Source organism: Coregonus lavaretus, assembly GCF_964263955.1.
Source record: "Coregonus lavaretus genome assembly, chromosome: 7".
NCBI lineage: Eukaryota > Metazoa > Chordata > Actinopteri > Salmoniformes > Salmonidae > Coregonus > Coregonus lavaretus.
This window is the reverse complement of record NC_139994.1, coordinates 22,437,253-22,455,354: the sequence shown is the minus strand read 5'-3', so window position 1 is coordinate 22,455,354 and position 18,102 is coordinate 22,437,253. Positions and strand designations below refer to the sequence as shown.

The 18,102-nt window shown below is 45.7% G+C and overlaps 1 protein-coding gene across 1 annotated transcript in view; it reads left to right on the top strand.

Annotated features, from left to right (window-relative positions):
• Positions 1–18,102, top strand: part of LOC311132905 (A-kinase anchor protein 9-like) — a 120,177-nt gene that overhangs the window by 96,385 nt on the left and 5,690 nt on the right. The window contains exons 28-45 of the mRNA XM_084166281.1: positions 1,357–1,524; positions 4,205–4,309; positions 4,652–4,804; positions 8,679–8,765; positions 9,240–10,286; positions 10,494–10,634; positions 10,733–10,777; positions 10,957–11,094; positions 11,309–11,353; positions 11,468–12,184; positions 12,430–12,490; positions 12,841–12,962; positions 13,098–13,298; positions 14,084–14,251; positions 14,618–14,756; positions 15,033–15,246; positions 15,464–15,614; positions 15,821–16,177. Coding sequence (XP_084022407.1) covers positions 1,357–1,524; positions 4,205–4,309; positions 4,652–4,804; positions 8,679–8,765; positions 9,240–10,286; positions 10,494–10,634; positions 10,733–10,777; positions 10,957–11,094; positions 11,309–11,353; positions 11,468–12,184; positions 12,430–12,490; positions 12,841–12,962; positions 13,098–13,298; positions 14,084–14,251; positions 14,618–14,756; positions 15,033–15,246; positions 15,464–15,614; positions 15,821–16,177 — 4,059 coding nt within the window. The remainder of the gene's footprint in view (positions 1–1,356; positions 1,525–4,204; positions 4,310–4,651; positions 4,805–8,678; positions 8,766–9,239; positions 10,287–10,493; positions 10,635–10,732; positions 10,778–10,956; positions 11,095–11,308; positions 11,354–11,467; positions 12,185–12,429; positions 12,491–12,840; positions 12,963–13,097; positions 13,299–14,083; positions 14,252–14,617; positions 14,757–15,032; positions 15,247–15,463; positions 15,615–15,820; positions 16,178–18,102) is intronic.

Below are 18,102 nucleotides of genomic sequence, written 5' to 3'. Positions count from 1 at the left end.
CTCCTATTAGTCACTGCTATGCTCATTAAAGGCCATTCTCTCTCTTTCCTCCTCTTCCTCTTTCCTCCTCTCTCCCTCTTTGCCTCTCTCCCATGGCAGGTGGATCAGCTGACCTCCCAGGTATTGCTATTAGTTCCATTGAAACAGCCTCTCTATTAATTAAACTCCATCAGTTGCATGGTAGCAGCCTGTCATTGCAAACCATGTTAGAGCCCCCCCTCTTTCCGTTCCTCTGCTCTCTTTCTCCTTTCCGTCCCTTTAAATATCCCGTAGCAGGTGGATCCCAGCGATTAGTGGCGCTAGCGTCATTGAAAAGGCCCTTCTATTAAATATCATTAGCTGCACTCAAAACCAACCTCTCCCTCTTCCCCCGTTTCTCCCTCTTTCCCTATTCATCTCCCTTTCCCTACCATGTAGCAGGAGTGGATCATCTAACCTCATAGTATTGCTCCCGTTTACATTCGAACTGCCTCTGTTGTTCAGCTGCACCATAGCATAACCTAATTAGCTAACCTTTCTCCTTCCCTTCTGCTCTTCCCCTCTTCCACATGGCAGGTGGCTCAGCTAATCTAACAGCTATTGCTAGTAGCTAACGTATACTGAAATGCAGCTTCTCTCATATTGAATCATATCATCCATTCTGCATAATGACAGGTAGACTCTCTTTGCCATCCTCGCCGAAGCCCTCCTCACTCCCTCTTTCCCTCTAGCCCCTAGTGATGGGGGAAGAAATTGATAGTTACATATCGCCATATTATTTTTGGCCGATATTATATTGATACTTTTACTCCAAGTATCGATTTGTAAAATACATTACAAATGTTTTGCTATGTAGCGTTAGCTAGTGCTAGTCGGCTGTATCTGCGCCAAAACGCCGGTATTTTTCATCTTATAGCGTGTTCTCCTCTTCATTTTAAATAGTGAGCCAACATGTTTCCAGCACTTTTATTTCCATGACTGATCAAAACTAATTTTCTCATGCTCTCTCTTGTCTCTCTGCAGCAGACATACTATATAGTGAGAAATATGTTTGGACCATCAAATTGCAATAAAATCGCAGTATCGAATCGCAATACATATAAAATCATGAGAATCGCAATACATATCGTATCGGCACCTATGTATTGGGATAATATCGTATTGTGAGATCCCTGGCAATTCCCAGCCCTACTACCTCCTCTCTTTTACCCCTCTCTTCAAAACGGCAGGTGGATCAGCTGACCTCCAAGCTACTGTGTTGTATTACTACTAACTAGCCACATTGATACATTGAAACTACAGACTGTACGATCCTCACTGAAACCCCTCTTTTCCTCCCTCTCCTTTCTCCTCCTCCTCATCCCTCTCCTCTCCCAGGTGGATCAGCTGACCCAGCAGCTGACGGAGAAGGCGGACTGGTGCAGCGAGCTGCTGCTGGCGTCCGAGCAGCTGCAGCGCGAGGTGGGTGAGCGCAACGAGGAGATCGACAAGCTGGAGGACCGCATCCGCGAGCTGGAGGAGGCACTGCTGGCCAGCACCGAGACAGTGAGAGAGAGAAGGGAGAGATGGATGGAGAGGAAGGGGGGATGGATGAAGTGGGATAGAGACTGAGAGAGAACAACAAAGAGAGGAAGGTGGAAAAAGAGAGGAGAGGGACAAGGAGAGAAAGAGAGAGTGGAAAAGAGAGTGGAGTGGGGAGAGGTAAAGGGAGCTAGAAAGGGAGAGAGAGAAGGAGACACTCCTACTCCTTTCTACCGCTGCTGTTGATGATGCTGTGTTAAGGCTAGCGACTGTCAAGATTTCTCCCCAGAGGGAGTGTGTGTGTGTGTTGGGGGGGGGGGGGGGGGTTCTTCTATCCTTGTGGGGACCTAAAGTCTCTGCAAGGATAGTAAAACAAGGAAAATTCTCCTTTGTGGGGACAATACCCACGTCCCCATTAGGACAAAGGCTATTTTAAGCTTAGGGGTTAGGGATACAATTAGGGTTAGAGTTACGGGTTAAGGTTAGGGGTTAGGGAAAATAGGATTTTCATTGGAAATTAATTTTAGGTCCCCATGAGGATAGAAGAACATAACGTGTGTGTGAGAGAGAAGATGGAGTGTGTGTGCATGTTAGTGTCAGAATGAGAGTGTGTGTTCTGGTAGAGTGTGAGAGAATGACAGCATGAAGCTACATGTGGATATAGTTAGAAGTTTACATACACTTAGGTTGGAGTCATTAAAACTCGTCTTTCAACCACTCCACACATTTCTTGTTAACAAACTATAGTTTTTGCAAGTGGGTTAGGACATCTACTTTGTGCATGACACAAGTAATTTTTCCAACAATTGTTTACAGACAGATTAATTAACTTATAATTCACTGTATCACAATTCCAGTGGGTCAGAAGTTTACATACACTAAGTTGACTATGCCTTTAAACAGCTTGGAAAATTCCAGAAAATGATGTCATGGCTTTAGAAGCTTCTGATAGGCGAATTGACATCATTTGAGTCAATTGAAGGTGTACCTGTGGATGTATTTCAAGGCCTACCTTCAAACTCAGTGCCTCTTTGCTTGACATCATGGGAAAATGAAAAGAAATCAGCCAAGACCTCAGAAAAAAAATTGTAGACCTCCACAAGTCTGGTTCATTCTTGGGATCAATTTCCAAACGCCTGAAGGTACCACGTTCATCTGTACAAACAATATCTCTAGCTGCATCTCCTAGAGATGAACGTACTTTGGTGCGAAAAGTGCAAATCAATCCCAGAACAACAGCAAAGGACCGTGTGGATGTATGACTGTGTGTGTGGCTATCCTGAGATTTGTGTGTTTGCTTGTGTGTACAGTACCAGTCAAAAGTTTACACACCTACTCATTCAAGGGTTTTTCTTTATTTTTTGTTCTACATTGTAGAATAATAGTGAAGACATCAAAACTATGAAATAACACATATGGAATCATGTAGTAACCAAAACATATATTTTAGATTTTAGATTCTTCAAAGTAGCCACCCTTTGCCTTGATGACAGCTTTGCACACTATTGGCATTCGCTCAACCAGCTTTTCAAACAGTCTTGAAGGAAAAGCACTTGTTGGCTGCTTTTCCTTCACTCTGCGTTCCAACTCATCCCAAACCATCTCAATTGGGTTGAGGTCGGGTGATTGTGGAGGCCAGGTCATCTAATGTAGCACTCCATCACTCTCCTTCTTGGTCAAATAGCCCTTACACAGCCTGGAGGTGTTTTTTTGGTCATTGTCCTGTTGAAAGACAAATGATAGTCCCACTAAGCGCAAACCAGATGGGATGTTGTATTGCTGCAGAATGCTGTGGTAGCCATGCTGGTTAAATGTGCCTTGAATTCTAAATAAATCACAGACAGTGTCACCAGCAAAGCACCATCACACCTCCTCCTCCATGCTTCACGGTGGGAACCACACATGCGGAGATCATCCGTTCACCTACTCTGCATCTCACAAAGACACGGGGGTTGGAACCAAAAATCTCAAATTTGGACTCATCAGACCAAAGGACATATTTCCACCGGTCTAATGTCCATTGCGCGTGTTTCTTGGCCCAAGCAAGTCTCTTCTTCTTATTGGTGTCTTGGTTTCTTTTCTCTGGGTCTTCCTTTCATGTGGTGGTCCTCATGAGAGCCAGTTTCATCATAGCGCTTGATGGTTTTTGCGACTGCACTTGAGGAAACTTTCAAAGTTCTTGACTGACTTGCATGTCTTAAAGTAATGATGGACTGTTGTTTCTCTTTGCTTATTTGAGCTGTTCTTGCCATAATATGGACTTGGTCTTTTACCAAATAGGGCTATCTTCTGTATACCGCCCCTACCTTGTCACAACACAACTGATTGGCTCAAACTCATTAAGAAGGAAAGGAATTCCACAAATTAACTTTTAACAAGGCACACCTGTTAATTGAAATGCATTCCATGAAGCTGGTTGAGAGAATGCCAAGAGTGTACAAAGCTGTCATCAAGGCAAAGGGTGTCTACTTTGAAGAATCTCAAATATAACATCTATTTTGATTTGTTTAATACTTTTTTAGTTACTGCATGATTCCATATGTGTTATTTCATAGTTTTGATATCTTCACTATTATGTAAAAAATAGTAAAAATAAAGAAAAACCCTTCAATGAGTGTGTCCAAACCTTTGACTGGTACTGTACGTGTGCGTGCTTGGCTCATGACTGGTCGCTAAATAATAATGTATTATGTGTGTGTTTCAGGTGGAGGATAAGAGGCAGCTTGTGTCTGTTAGTGAGCTTGGGGACGCCTCACTGGAGGTTCAGCTACAGACTGAAAGAGAGGCTCTGGACAGGAAAGAGAAAGAGGTAATATACTGGTCTTGTGGGGGTTTCTTTCTTTCACATGTTTGGAAGGGAATTTCTAAGTAGCCAATCCAGCACAGTGTCAAAGCTAGCCAGCGAAAACCTTGAACGGTTATCACGTCCACGATGATTTATACAAAGTGGACCATTCCTCTACTTGTTGCATCCCTTTGCCCGCCATCTTTCACTTCACCTCAAATCGCGCTCCTTCAATAGCCAGTGATGGACACAAGACAGGTCCCAACTTAGATTTCAAGTCCCCTGTTCAGTAGTCGATGCCCTGGTCCTCAGTTAGAACACACAAGACACCAGCTTGACTCCCCCCTTCCCCCTTCTCCCCTCCAGATCAGTAACCTGGAGGAGCAGCTGGAGCAGTTCCGGGAGGAGCTGGAGAACAAGAATGATGAGGTGCAGCAGCTACACATGCAGCTGGAGATCCAGAGGAAGGAGCTGAGCACCCAGCAGCAAGACCTGGAGACCAAGGACCGCCTGCTCCAGGTAATCGGCCAACACACAGCTAGGCTAGCATGTAGGTAGCCTTAGCCCCCACACAGCTAGGCTAGCATGTAGGTAGCCTTAGCCCCCACACAGCTAGGCTAGCATGTAGGTAGCCTTAGCCACCACACAGCCAGGCTAGTGTAGGTAGCCTTAGCCCCCACACAGCTAGGCTAGCATGTAAGTAGCCATAGCCCCCACACAGCCAGGCTAGTATGTAAGTAGCGTTAGCCTCCACACAGCCAGGCTAGTATGTAGATAGCCTCAGCCACAACGCCAGACTAGCATGTAAGTAGCCATAGCCCCCACACAGCCAGGCTAGTATGTAGGTAGCCTCAGCCACAACACTAGACTAGCAGGTCGATAGTTTAGCCAACACACAGCTAGGCTAACATTTAGATATACGCAAGCCAGACAGTTAGACTAGCAGCAACCAGGTAAAACACAACAATCCAACATATTGGTAGTCTTAGCCACAAAAAAAGGCAAACATTATAAACCCTTTATAATGCCTATATAGATGCTACAGAAATAATTTACAAGCTAATTCTATATACAGTGCAAGTATTCAGACCCCTTGACTTTTTCCACATTTTGTTACGTTACAGCCTTATTCTAAAATTGATTAAAAAAATATATATATATCATCAATTTACACATAGTACCCCATAATGACGAAGCAAAAACTGGTTTTTAGAAATGTTGGCAAATTGAAATATTACATTTACATAAGTATTCAAACCCTTTACTCAGTACTTTGTTGAAGCACCTTTGGAAGTGATTACAGCCTTGAGTCTTCTTGGGTATGACGCTACAAGCTTGGCACACCTGTATTTTGGGAGTTTCTCCCATTCTTCTCTGCACATCCTCTTTAGCTCTGTCAGGTTGGATGGGGAGCGTCGCAGCACGGTTATTTTCAGGTCTCTCCAGAGATGTTAGATCGGGTTCAAGTCCGGGTTCTGGCTGGGCCACTCAAGGACATTCAGAGACTTGTCCCGAAGCCACTCCGATGTTGTCTTGGCTGTGTGCTTAGGGTTGTTGTCCTGTTGGAAGGTGAACCATCACCCCAGTCTGAGGTCCTGAGCGCTCTGGAGCAGGTTTTCATCATGAATCTCTCTGTACTTTGCTCCATTCATCTTTCCCTCGATCCTGACAAGTCTCCCAGTCCCTGCCGCTGAAAAACATCCCCACAGCATGATGCTGCCACCACCATGCTTCACCGTAGGGATGGTGCCAGGTTTCCTCCAGATGTGACGCTTGGCATTCAGGCCAAAGAGTTCAATCTTCATCAGACCAGAGAATCTTGTTTCTCATGGTCAGAGTCTTTAGGTGCCTTTTGGCAAACTCCAAGTGGGCTGTCATGTGCCTTTTACTGAGGAGTGGCTCCCGTCTGGCCACTCTACCATAAAGGCCTGATTGGTGGAGTGCTGCAGAGATGGTTGTCCTTCTGGAAGGTTCTCCCATCTCCACAGAGTAACTTTGGAGCTCTGTCAGAGTGCACCATCGGGTTCTTGGTCACCTCCCTGACCAAGGCCCTTCTCCCCCGATTGCTCAGTTTGGCCAGGCGGCCAGCTCTAGGAAGAGTCTTGGTGGTTCCAAACTTATTCAATTTAAGAATGATGGAGGCCACTGTGTTCTTGGGGACCTTCAATGCTGCAGACATTTTTTGGTACCCTTCCCCAGATCTGTGCCTTCACACAATCCTGTCTCGGAGCTCTACGGACAATTCCTTCAACCTCATGGCTTGATTTTTGCTCTGACATGCACTGTCAACTGTGGGGCCTTATATAGACAGGGGTGTGCCTTTCCAAATCATGTCCAATCAATTGGATTTACCACAGGTGGACTCCAATCAAGTTGTAGAAACATCTCAAGGATGTTCAATGGAAACAGGATGCACCTGAGCTCAATTTCGAGTCTCATAGCAAAGGGTCTGAATACTTACACTACCAGTCAAAAGTTTGGACAAACCTACTCATTCAAGGGTTTTTCTTTATTTTGTACTATTTTTTACATTGTAGAATAATAGTGAAGACATCAAATATATGAAATAACACATATGGAATCATGTAGTAACCAAAGAAGTGTTAAACAAATCAAAATATATTTTATATTTGAGATTCTTCAAATAGCCACCCTTTGCCTTGATGACAGCTTTGCACACTCTTGGCATTCTCTCAACCAGCTTCATGAGGTAGTCACCTGGAATGCATTTAAATTAACAGGTGTGTTTTCTTAAAAGTTAATTTGTGGAATTTCTTTCCTTCTTAATGTGTTTGAGCCAATCAGTTGTGTTGTGACAAGGTAGGGGGGGTATACAGAAGATAGCCCTATTTGGTAAAATACCAAGTTCTTATTATGGCAAGAACAGCTCAAATAAGCAAAGAGAAACGACAGTCCATCGTTACTTTAAGACATGAAGGTCAGTCAATACGGAACATTTCAAGAACATTTAAAGTTTTTTCAAGTGCAGTTGCAAAAACCATCAAGCGCTATGATGAAACTTGCTCTCATGAGGACCACCACAGGAATGGAAGACCCAGAGTTACCTCTGCTGCAGAGGATACGTTCAGTAGAGTTACCAGCCTCAGAAATTGCAGCCCAAATAAATGCTTCACAGAGTTGAAGTCAGAGACACATCTCAACATCAACTGTTCAGAGGATTGCTGCAAAGAAACCACTACTAAAGGACACCAATAAGAAGAAGAGACCTACTTGGGCCAAGAAACACGAGCAATGGACATTAGACCGGTGGAAATGTGTCCTTTGGTCTGGAATCCAAATTTGATTTTTGGTTCCAACCGCCGTGTTTTTGTGAGACACGGTGTGGGTGAACGGATGATCTCCGCATGTGTAGTTCCCACCGTAAAGTTTGGAGGAGGAGGTGTTATGGTGTGGGGGTGCTTTGCTGGTGACACTGTGATTTATGTAGAATTCAAGGCACACTTAACCAGCAATGCTACCACAGCATTCTGCAGCGATACACCATCCCATCTGGTTTGGGCTTAGTGGGACTGTCATTTGTTTTTCAACAGGACAATGACCCAACACACCTCCAGGCTGTGTAAAGGCTATTTTACCAAGAAGGAGAGTAATGGAGTGCTGCATCAGATGACCTGGCCTCCACAATCCCCTGACCTCAACCCAATTGAGATGGTTTGGGATGAGTTGGACGGCAGAGTGAAGGAAAAGCAGCCAACAAGTGCTCAGCATATGTGGGAACTCCTTCAAGACGGTTGGAAAAGCATTCCAGGTGAAGCTGGTTGAGAATGCCAAGAGTGTGCAAAGTTGTCATCAAGGCAAAGAGTGGCTATTTGAAGAATCTCAAATATAAAATATATTTTGATTTGTTTAACACTTGTTTGGTTACTATATGATTCCATATGTGTTATTTCATAGTTTTGATGTCTTCACTATTATTCTACAATGTAAAAAATAGTAAAAATAAAGAAAAACCCTTGAATGAGTAGGTGTGTCCAAACTTTTGACTGTTACTGTATGTAAATAAGGAATTTCGGTCAAAACATTTTTAATACATTTGCTAGAATTTTCACTTTGTCATTATGGGGTATAGTGTGTAGATTGATGAGGAAATATTTTTATTTAATCAATTTTCGATTAAGGCTTTAACGTAACAAAATGTGGAAAAGGTCAAGGGGTCTGAATACTTTCCGAATGCACTGTATATGCCACATTAGCCAAAGCACCAAATGTGGGACCGGTTGGGCTAATATGGTACTGATAGGTAGTATCCCCACACCAAAGATAAACAATTCCCCCATAAATGTTCCTTCTCTATTGTCCCAGATTAAGGGTGAGTTTTTTTGTGTTGAGAGCCAGCAGATTATAATTTCCGACATATGATACACTTTTGAAGGTGATGGAGGAGAAGGACAGGGAAATAAAGCTTCTTAATGAGCAGATGGCTAAGCTTCAACACACGGAAACAGCCCCTGATAACAAGGTAACCCCATATACATATATGTTACAGACAGACCACTTGTTCTTCTGTTCACATATATGTATATCTCTGTGATAGTGGATCAGTGTGTGTGTTGTGTGACAGCCGTTCACTTTATTTGTTATTTTTGTTTTGACGGAACCTACCATTTTATTTTAGGTTTTGGTAAGTAGGCCTCCCATGCTCTGTTGTCTTGTGTTGTGACATTTTCTTTAAATTGGCTTACTAAACATCTGAGAACACTTGGAACACCCTAGAAATGTCCAACAAATCAGAATTGGTTCCTGAAGTACCGTTATTACAGTTTCCCAACCTAAAATGTTACCTGATTGGTTGATCAAACCAAACATTATCAATATTAACTATCTTGCCGTGGTACAACTGTTTCTCAGAGGTTCACCAGAAAGCATGAGCCGGTCTTTTTCCTCCTCATCTTTGTTCTTATTCCTACATTCACTGCTCCGTCCTTCCCTTTAGGAAATAGACGCAAAGGATGAACTACTGCGTGAGCTGGAGTCCCAGGTGGAGTGCATGCGGAGTGAGCAGCAGCGCCTGAAAAGAAACAGTGAGGAGGAACTGGAGCAGCTCAACGCAGTCATCGACAAGCTCCAGGAGGAGCTGACCAACATCGAGCGGAAGCAATCCTCGGAGACGGACGAGGAGCTCAAGGGCCAGTTGGAGAGCCAGGTCCGAGGTCCCAGCAAGGAGGAATATGATGAAATGAAGCAAAAGATGGACCTGGCTACCCAAGAGCTGGACACCATCAAAGCCGAGCACTGCTCGCTCTTGGAGAGGTACCAGTGCTTGCAGGTAAGCAGGCTAGCATTAGCCGAATCGGAAAAGGAACAGTCGGACAACACCGCGATGGAGCTGCATGACGCCCTCAGGGAGAAGACGGCGGAATTCTTGGTGGTGCAGGCTCAAATTCAGGCGCTGGAGCAGAGCACCACCTCCAGGGTGGAGGAGCTGAGCCGTCGCGTCCAGGAACTTGAGGCCTGTGTCAGAGAGAGGGATTCTGAACTGACTCGCTGCCGGTTCCTGGTGGAGCGGGCCCAGGAGGATGCCGATGAGCTCCAGCGCAAGGTCCAGGACCTGGAGGACAAGCTTAGGGAGAGGGTGGCGGCCGCGCTTGTCAGCCAGGCCCAACTGGGCGCCGTCCAGCAACAGTCGCATCTATCGCAGGAGTCCAAGGGCCAGAGAACCAAAGAATCCAGCCACCAGGATCCCCAGGGACAGATGGAGGTACTGGACTTTGGGTTTACAGGATCGTCCCGAGCAGCGGAGATCCAAGGAGCCAAACAGGGCCCCACAGGGAAGGTGGTCCTCCTGACGGAGAAGCTCCGTGAGCTGGAGGTGGGCCTGAGTGGCATGCAGAAGGACCAGGAGCTGCAGAAGCAGCTGCTCTCCAGCTCAGAGGAGGAGGTGCTGGAGTACGAGAAGAGGCTGGTCGTGCTCATGGATCTGCTCAATCAGATGAGGACGATCAAGCCTGGTGGACAACAGAGAATGTTTCCAGCCGCAGAGGTAGGAGTGAACTTTAGCCTTCACTTATTGCCTATGGGAGTTAAGTTAGCGCTAGCCTGTACCACCTCCTATGAATTCACTTTAGAGGGTTAGAGTTAGCCTGCACTACTTCCCATGGATTAATTAATTACCTTTAGCCTACACTGCCTTTAGATGTTTTTCACAGTTTAAATGCTGACAAGCTGCTATCTCTTTGAACTGAACCAGACTCCATCTTCTGGAGGCAACAAGCCAGCTATATCTGAGATGCTACAGGAACTACAAGAGGTCAGGGATGAGGCTTCAGTCACCAAAGAACAGCTCAGCAGTTACAGGGAGAGCAGCAATAAACTCCAGCAGGAGCTCAAGGTATGTAATATCACACTCAACAACCGTGTTTGATTAGTGCTCTATTCAACTTATTGCTGGAGAGGGAGTTACAATTATCACATATTTTCCTTTTTTAGGCAAAAGAGGTTGCAATAGCAAAGCTTCAGGAAGACCTTCAAAGGGTAAGAAACAAAGGGTTCCTCCGATTTGCCATAGGCACAGACACAGTACAATTCTACTTTGCCTCAGAGTTGCTAAAGTATTGCAATACTTTCTTGTTCTTGACATTCCCTTAAATTCATTGTCTTGAAATCCAAGTTCTAGAAATTCTAACATCTAACACATCTACCTTTGACACCAGGTGTCATCGGGAGGCGGTGAGGCCAAGGTGTCGGAGCTCCATCGGGAGCTGAAGGAGGTCAAAGAGGAGGCCGCGGCCACCAAAGAGGAGCTCAGCAGCTACAGGGAACGCTGTGACAAACTACAGGAGCTGCTACAGGTATGAACACAGTCCCAATCAACCAGTGTTCAGCAGAGCAAAGAACTATGGGAGTTGCAGTCTTCCAGTGCCAAACTTAGTTGATTTTATTAATTGTCCATTTTTTGTGAATAACTGTACATTTAAAAAATTTTGATCAAATAGGAAGTTGTATGTGTAGTCTTTTCAGTGATTAACCAATCCGACCATTTCATTAAAAAAATGTGTACCAAAGGAGAGAGAGATGACCATAGCACATCTCAAGGGTGAACTCGACCGGGTAAGTGTATATTGCTGCAAGGAAGAATATTCCAACTTTACTCAACAATATGGAAAAATATCTATTGGTATGTCTTCACTTGTGTATGGATTTTGGTGTCTCCTAACTTCACAGGCTTCATCGGAAGATGACGGTGCCGCCGCGTCCGAGCTCCAGGAGGTCCGAGACGAGGCAGCCGTTACCAAAGAACACCTGAACAGCTTCAGAGAGTGCAGCGATAAACTCCAGAACGAACTCCAAGTCCGCGACCTGTCCATCGCACAGCTTCAAGAGGAGCTCCAACAGCTCAGAGTAGCCTTGGCGAAAACCGCAGAGTCACCGTCACCACTATCCCCACTATCACCATCTCAGTCTCCCTCACCCCAGCAGCACCAGCCAGCACCAGCCTCCAATCCGAAAAAGAAAGGCGGCAAACCGCAAGACCACCGCCAAGGGGCCAAGGGAAAAATGGCTGCTGCTGCCAAAGACAAACCATCGCTCTCCAGGAAGAACTCTGCCGCGGCGAACCAAATGACCTCCGACAAATCGTCCGGTCAATCATCTGGTCTTAATGGATCTCTGCCTCGTACAGACACTGGCACCCAGACGGAGACATTTTCCTCCCAGACATCTGGCCATCCCAGGTCTGTGTCAGAGGAAGAGGTGGAGGAGATGATCGGGGAGTACCAGGAGAAGATCGTACAGATGCAGGAGCTGCACGCGGCGGAGATCCTGGACATGGAGGCCCGGCACATCGCAGAGAGCGAGGCCCTGAAGAGGGACGCTCAGATGCTAGAGGAGGAGTGCAAGGCTCTCAAGACCGTCATCGAGAAGTTGCAACGCTCTCACGAGGTGAGTCCGTTCGGCGACATCTCAGCAGACCTGGGTTGTGTTCATTAGGCACAAAACAGAAGTGAGTAAGACTACCTGGACGCTTGTTTTCGTTTTCTGTTGCAGAACACGGTTTCAGACTGTTTTCTTTCGTTTGGTGCTTAATAAACACGACCGAGATGATGAGCTTGACATTTTTATGGGGGAGTGGGGACGTAAAGGAACTCAAACTCTTCTGTGTACTGACCTGGTTTCATGCCCTCCAGGCCCCCTCATCGAGACCAGAGCGTCCCGCAGGATCGCAATTCAAAGACGGCTACACCAGTGGTAAGTTGTTGTAGTCTCACATATCGCACCTCCATGCCAAATGTGAGCCTCTGTATTCAATGCTATGCCGAGTCTCAAGAGGTCACATGCTTTCCCTAGTAATCACAATATCCTAGGCTATATAACACCTTCACAATCAATGCATAAATATGTATACAATACAGTATCAACAAACACAGAATTTTACGAGTCATGGTGTGACTCTTTTGGGTTGATGCATATGTTTGCTGGTGTTTGTGACAATGGATGCGTTGCATGACTTGAGAAAATGTTATTTTGCATGCCTATTCAAAGACAGAGTTTTGCTTCCATTGGTATGCAATGTTAACCTTGTGTGTACCCTATTGCAGACAGCAGTTCTGACTGGAGTCAGCGGACAGGCTATGACCTGCCTAATCTGCAGCAGGAGTTCAGGACCACGCCAGAGGGAGCCAGGAAAGAGACAGACGATGCACTGCCTGACAAAATTAAGGTACAAGAACTGCATTTGGCAGTTAATTATGTCTTTATATGCCAATCTGTGTATTTGAGTGTATTGGTGTAGATGTCTGGTTTGCACATGGTTTTATGTTTATGAGATGAATGTCTGTACATGTGTCCACTCCAGAACCTGCTCCGTGAGGTGCACCAGGAGGGTATGCAGGTGCTGTCCCTGTCAGAGCTGCCAATCCCAGAGGGTGAGGCTGACCCAGCCAGCCTGCTCCACCATGCCCAGGGCTGGCCCAAAGAGAGAGAGGCCTTGCTGGCCACCGTGGAGTCCCTCAAGGCCCTCATTGCCCAGATGCAGACGCACAGCAGGGAAACACAGGTACAATACTGGTAGCGTCTGTACTGTGTAGCGCGGATACTTTGTACAAGTAGCCTCTCTTAAATACAGTAGGGGTTTTGTTGGTCTTAGTTTAACCCCCTAAGGTCGATGACTGCGCCCACGTGAAAATCGAATTAGCTAGAGATATCTGTCTCAATCCACCACATCCACCTATGTCGCACTTCCGCATCTGCGGTGAAAGGTGACAGAGCTACAGCAGTGTTTGTCGGACCGTGAGACATTTTGCTCTACGACCCCTACAAGCGTCTTGGGACTCGTCTGAAGTCGGTACAGCTGATCTACCAACTTCTGTCTGTAGCGTCCGAACAGTTTGGGCTCTAGGAAACCCACAGTCCTCACTCGTCTGAAGGTCCCCCGGTACCAGTCGAAAAAATAATGGAAATATATATGGAGACTGTTTAGTGGCAAAAATAAGGGGTTAAATACATGTTAAAAAATATATAACAAATGTTTCCTGATCTTTCTTATATATCTGAGATATAGAATAGACACTTCAGAACAAACTTCCTTTAGATTTTTTGGGGGGACTGTCTGATGTTCCATGCAGTGAATCTGTTAATCAATGCGTTTGTATGGGCTAATAGCAGTAAGGCCAAATAAACATTTACATCAAATAAGTGTTTTCTATATATAGCTTAGTGGAACACCCCCCCCCCCCCCCCCCCCCAGCTTAGACTGATGGGTTAAATGAAACATAGCTTTTAAGGAAACCGTTTTTTCCACCTGTTTTCTATAAATATGTGTCTGTGCTTGTGTATGTTCAGACTCCAGGTAGTGCGGACTGGCGTGGAGAGCTGCTGGGGGCGGTGCAGCAGGTGTTTGTGAGGGAGCGGAGTGTGCTGAAGAGCACCCTCTATGCCCGACTGGACCAGCTGGACACTAGCGACGCTATCATCCACCTCAACCATCTGGAGCACAGGCTAGCCGAGCAGGTCACTGAAAAACGATGTAAACTTTAGCCTAACTTCTGGCTAACCTTAGCATTAGCCTCAACTAGCTGGAGCACAGGCTAGCCGAGCAGGTCACTGAAAAAATATGTAAACTTTAGCCTAACTTCTGGCTAATCTTAGCATTAGCCTCAACTAGCTGGAGCACAGGCTAGCCGAGCAGGTAGCTAATAAACACACTCAGGTTAGCCTATTAACTAGCTGGAGAGTGGGATATAGCCAATAGGTAATACAAAAAAATAGAGCCGTTTTAGTCTAGGGTCTATTTCTCCACTTTGTAGAAAAACCTGGTGGTCACATGCATTGTTTTTAAGTTCCAAGGCTAAACTGTGTATGTGTGTATATCTACAGGACACCCATCACAGGGATGCCATGGGGATGCTGCAGGCTGCAGACAGAAGCAGTTTGCTGACAGAGGTCCTGCAGCTCCAGGCCCAGCTACAACAAATCCAAGCCCAGGAGCCTGGCAGAGGAGGCAGATCCAATCAAGGTCTGTAGTCTGGCCCTCCAATGGCTTCTCATACCGTGTGTGTGTTTGTGTGTGGTAAGGACACAGGGATGATGGATGAATGGGTGGGGGCTGGATGGATGGATGGATACATTCATTGATTTATTGATTGACTGACTAATATCTATAGTAAATTGTGTTAGATGAGGTCACAGCTATTCAACTCAATGTAACCAATATCATGAATTTAAAAAGGAGAAACAGCAGCTGATTCTAATGCCTTGCATGTTGTTTTGTCTGGCTGCTCGTCCCACTCAGGTGTTCAGCCCAGTGTTCAGCCTGGTGTTGAGCAGCAGAGGGAGAGAGGAGCTCCTCAGTCTGGTTTGAGTGGCGTTCAGGAGACCCCCACACTGCAGCAGGCTGACAGGGCTCTGCTGGAGGAGCTGAAGGGAGAGCTGGCCCAGACCAAACTAGAGCTGGAGACTACGCTCAAGGCCCAGCACAAACACCTGAAGGAGCTGGACACAATCAGGTAAGGTTTTAATGCACGCTCACACACACACACACACACTGTGTCTTAGTTTGACATAAAAGAGCAGAATATTCTCAGGTAAGACTATTTAGAGATATACAGAAACAAACATCGACTTACACTCACCTTCCCAGCCTCGGTATTACATACACATATAGTTGACCTTCCTGGTTGCTGTTGGATGGATCCAGACTGGTGTCGTTGTCTTTGTTTCTAGAACGGAAGTGTCACAGAAGGCTGCTGAGGTGAACACCCTGACGGACAGACTTGCAGGCGAACAGAAGAAGGCCAGAGAGCTGCAGTGGGCCATCGAGAAGGAGAAGTGTAAATCAGACAAGAAAGAGGAGATTGAGAGCGAGGAGCTGGAGGTAAGACAGTTTGTAGTGAAGGTAGTAGACTGGTGTAATTTCACACAAGTGTGATCAGGTATGTGTATACTTGTTTCCACATTTCTTCACTTTAGTGTATTTTACTTAAATGTAGTGTTTTACTGATGTGTTCACCTTAGTCACTGGAGTATGTCTACTCAAGTGTTTTTCACACGTATCTCTGTCTTTACACCCCTTCCCTCCAGGATCTCAAACTGGCCTTAGAGGAGCAGCAGAGTCACGTAGCCCAGCTGACCTCAGCCCTAGACCAGGAGCGCCAGTCCACCTCCCAGCTCTCAGTCCAGGCCGAACAGGAGCGCTCCAGGCTGCAGACCCAGGCCTCGAAGCTCCACATCCAGCTAGAGTCGGAGCGAGCCCGGGCCCAGGAGCTGAGTAGCGCCCTGGGGAGAGAGAAGGAGCTCCGCCAGCATGGCTCCTCCTGGGGTGAAAGCCCAGAGGGGGAGGGGGCTGAGAGGGGGGAGGATGAAGTGGTGGGAGGGACGATGTCATCCGAAGCGCTTCTGGAGGGACTGCGGAGGGAGCTGGACGAGAAGCATGCTCAGGTGGGCTGTTTGTTTGTAGATGAAGCAGATACACACACGTACATACACACTAGTTTACTTACAGTAAGTCTTATGATGCAATGAAGGGGGCTGTGCTTCGACCGATTGGTTCTCCTCCATGTCTTTCTCACGCAAACACCCACAGGCACAGCCACACACAGCCCCCGAGCGCCTTCCATTACAACTGTTGGATTTTCAAATCTAAACAACGAGAAATCTCAACCCCCCAGGATGTTTTTTTTGTTGAGAGAACCAATCAAGTCTGCACAATTTCTGAGCAAATATTGCATAAACAAACAAACCCCTTTCAAGAACAGTGAGTCACAGCTCTTTCTCGCTGTGTGGTCACATCAGCCAGGCTGCTGTCAATGCCCTGCACACAGGAGAGTCACAGAAAGTGCTAGCAAAAATATTGTGTTGGCATTATGTCCAGTTACAGTACCAGTCAAAAGTTTGGACACACCTACTCATTCAAGGGTTTTTCTTTATTTTTACTATTTTCTACATTGTAGAATAATAGTGAAGACATCAAAACTATGAAATAACACATATGGAATCATGTAGTAACCAAAAAAGTGTTAAACAAATCAAAATATATTTTAGATTTTAGATTCTTCAAATAGCCACCCTTTGCCTTGACAGCTTTGCACACTCTTGGCATTCTCTCAACCAGCTTCACCTGGAATGCTTTTCCAACAGTCTTGAAGGAGTTCCCACATATGCTGAGCACTTGTTGGCTGCTTTTCCCTTCACTCTGCCGTCCGACTCATCCCAAACCATCTCAATTGGGTTGAGGTCAGGGGATTGTGGAGGCCAGGTCATCTGATGCAGCACTCCATCACTCTCCTTCTTGGTCAAATAGCCCTTACACAGCCTGGAGGTGTGTTGGGTCTTTGTCCTGTTGAAAAACAAATGATAGTCCCACTAAGCCCAAACCAGATGGGATGGCGTATCGCTGCAGAATGCTGTGGTAGCCATGCAGGTTAATTGTCACAGTGTCACCAGCAAAGCACCCCCACACCATAACACCTCCTCCTCCATGCTTTACGGTGGGAACTACACATGCGGAGATCATCCGTTCACCCACACTGCGTCTTACAAAGACACACCGGTTGGAACAAAAAATCTCAAATTTGGACTGCAGACCAAAGGACACATTTTCCACCGGTCTATTGTCCATTGCTCGTGTTTCTTGGCCCAAGCAGGTCTCTTCTTCTTATCGGTGGAACCTTTAGTAGTGGTTTCTTTGCAGCAATTCGACCATGAAAGCCTGATTCACACAGTCCCCTCTGAACAGTTGATGTTGAGATGTGTCTGTGATTTGAACTTTGTGAAGCATTTATTTGGGCTGCAATTTCTGAGGCTGGTAACTGTAATGAAATTATCCTCTGTAGCAGAGGTAACTCTGGGTCTTCCATTCCTGTGGCGGTCCTCATGAGAGCCAGTTTCATCATAGCGCTTGATGGTTTTTGCGACTGCAGTTGAAGAAACTTTCAAAGTTCTTGAAATGTTCCGTATTGACTGACCTTCATGTCTTAAAGTAATGATGGACTGTTGTTTCTCTTTGCTTATTTGAGCTGTTCTTGCCATAATATGGACTTGGTCTTTTACCAAATAGGGCTATCCTCTAGTCACAACACAACTAATTGGCTCAAACGCATTAAGAAGGAATGAAATTACACAAATTAACTTTTAACAAGGCACACCTGTTAGTTGAAATGCATTCCAGGTGACTACCTGGTTGAGAGAATTCCAAGAGTGTGCAAAGCTGTCATCAAGGCAAATGGTGGCTATTTGAAGAATCTCAAATATTAAATATATTTTGATTTGTATTACACTTTTTTGGTTACTATATGATTCCATATGTGTTATTTCATAGTTTTGATGTCTTCACTATTATTCTACAATGGAGAAAAAAAATGGAA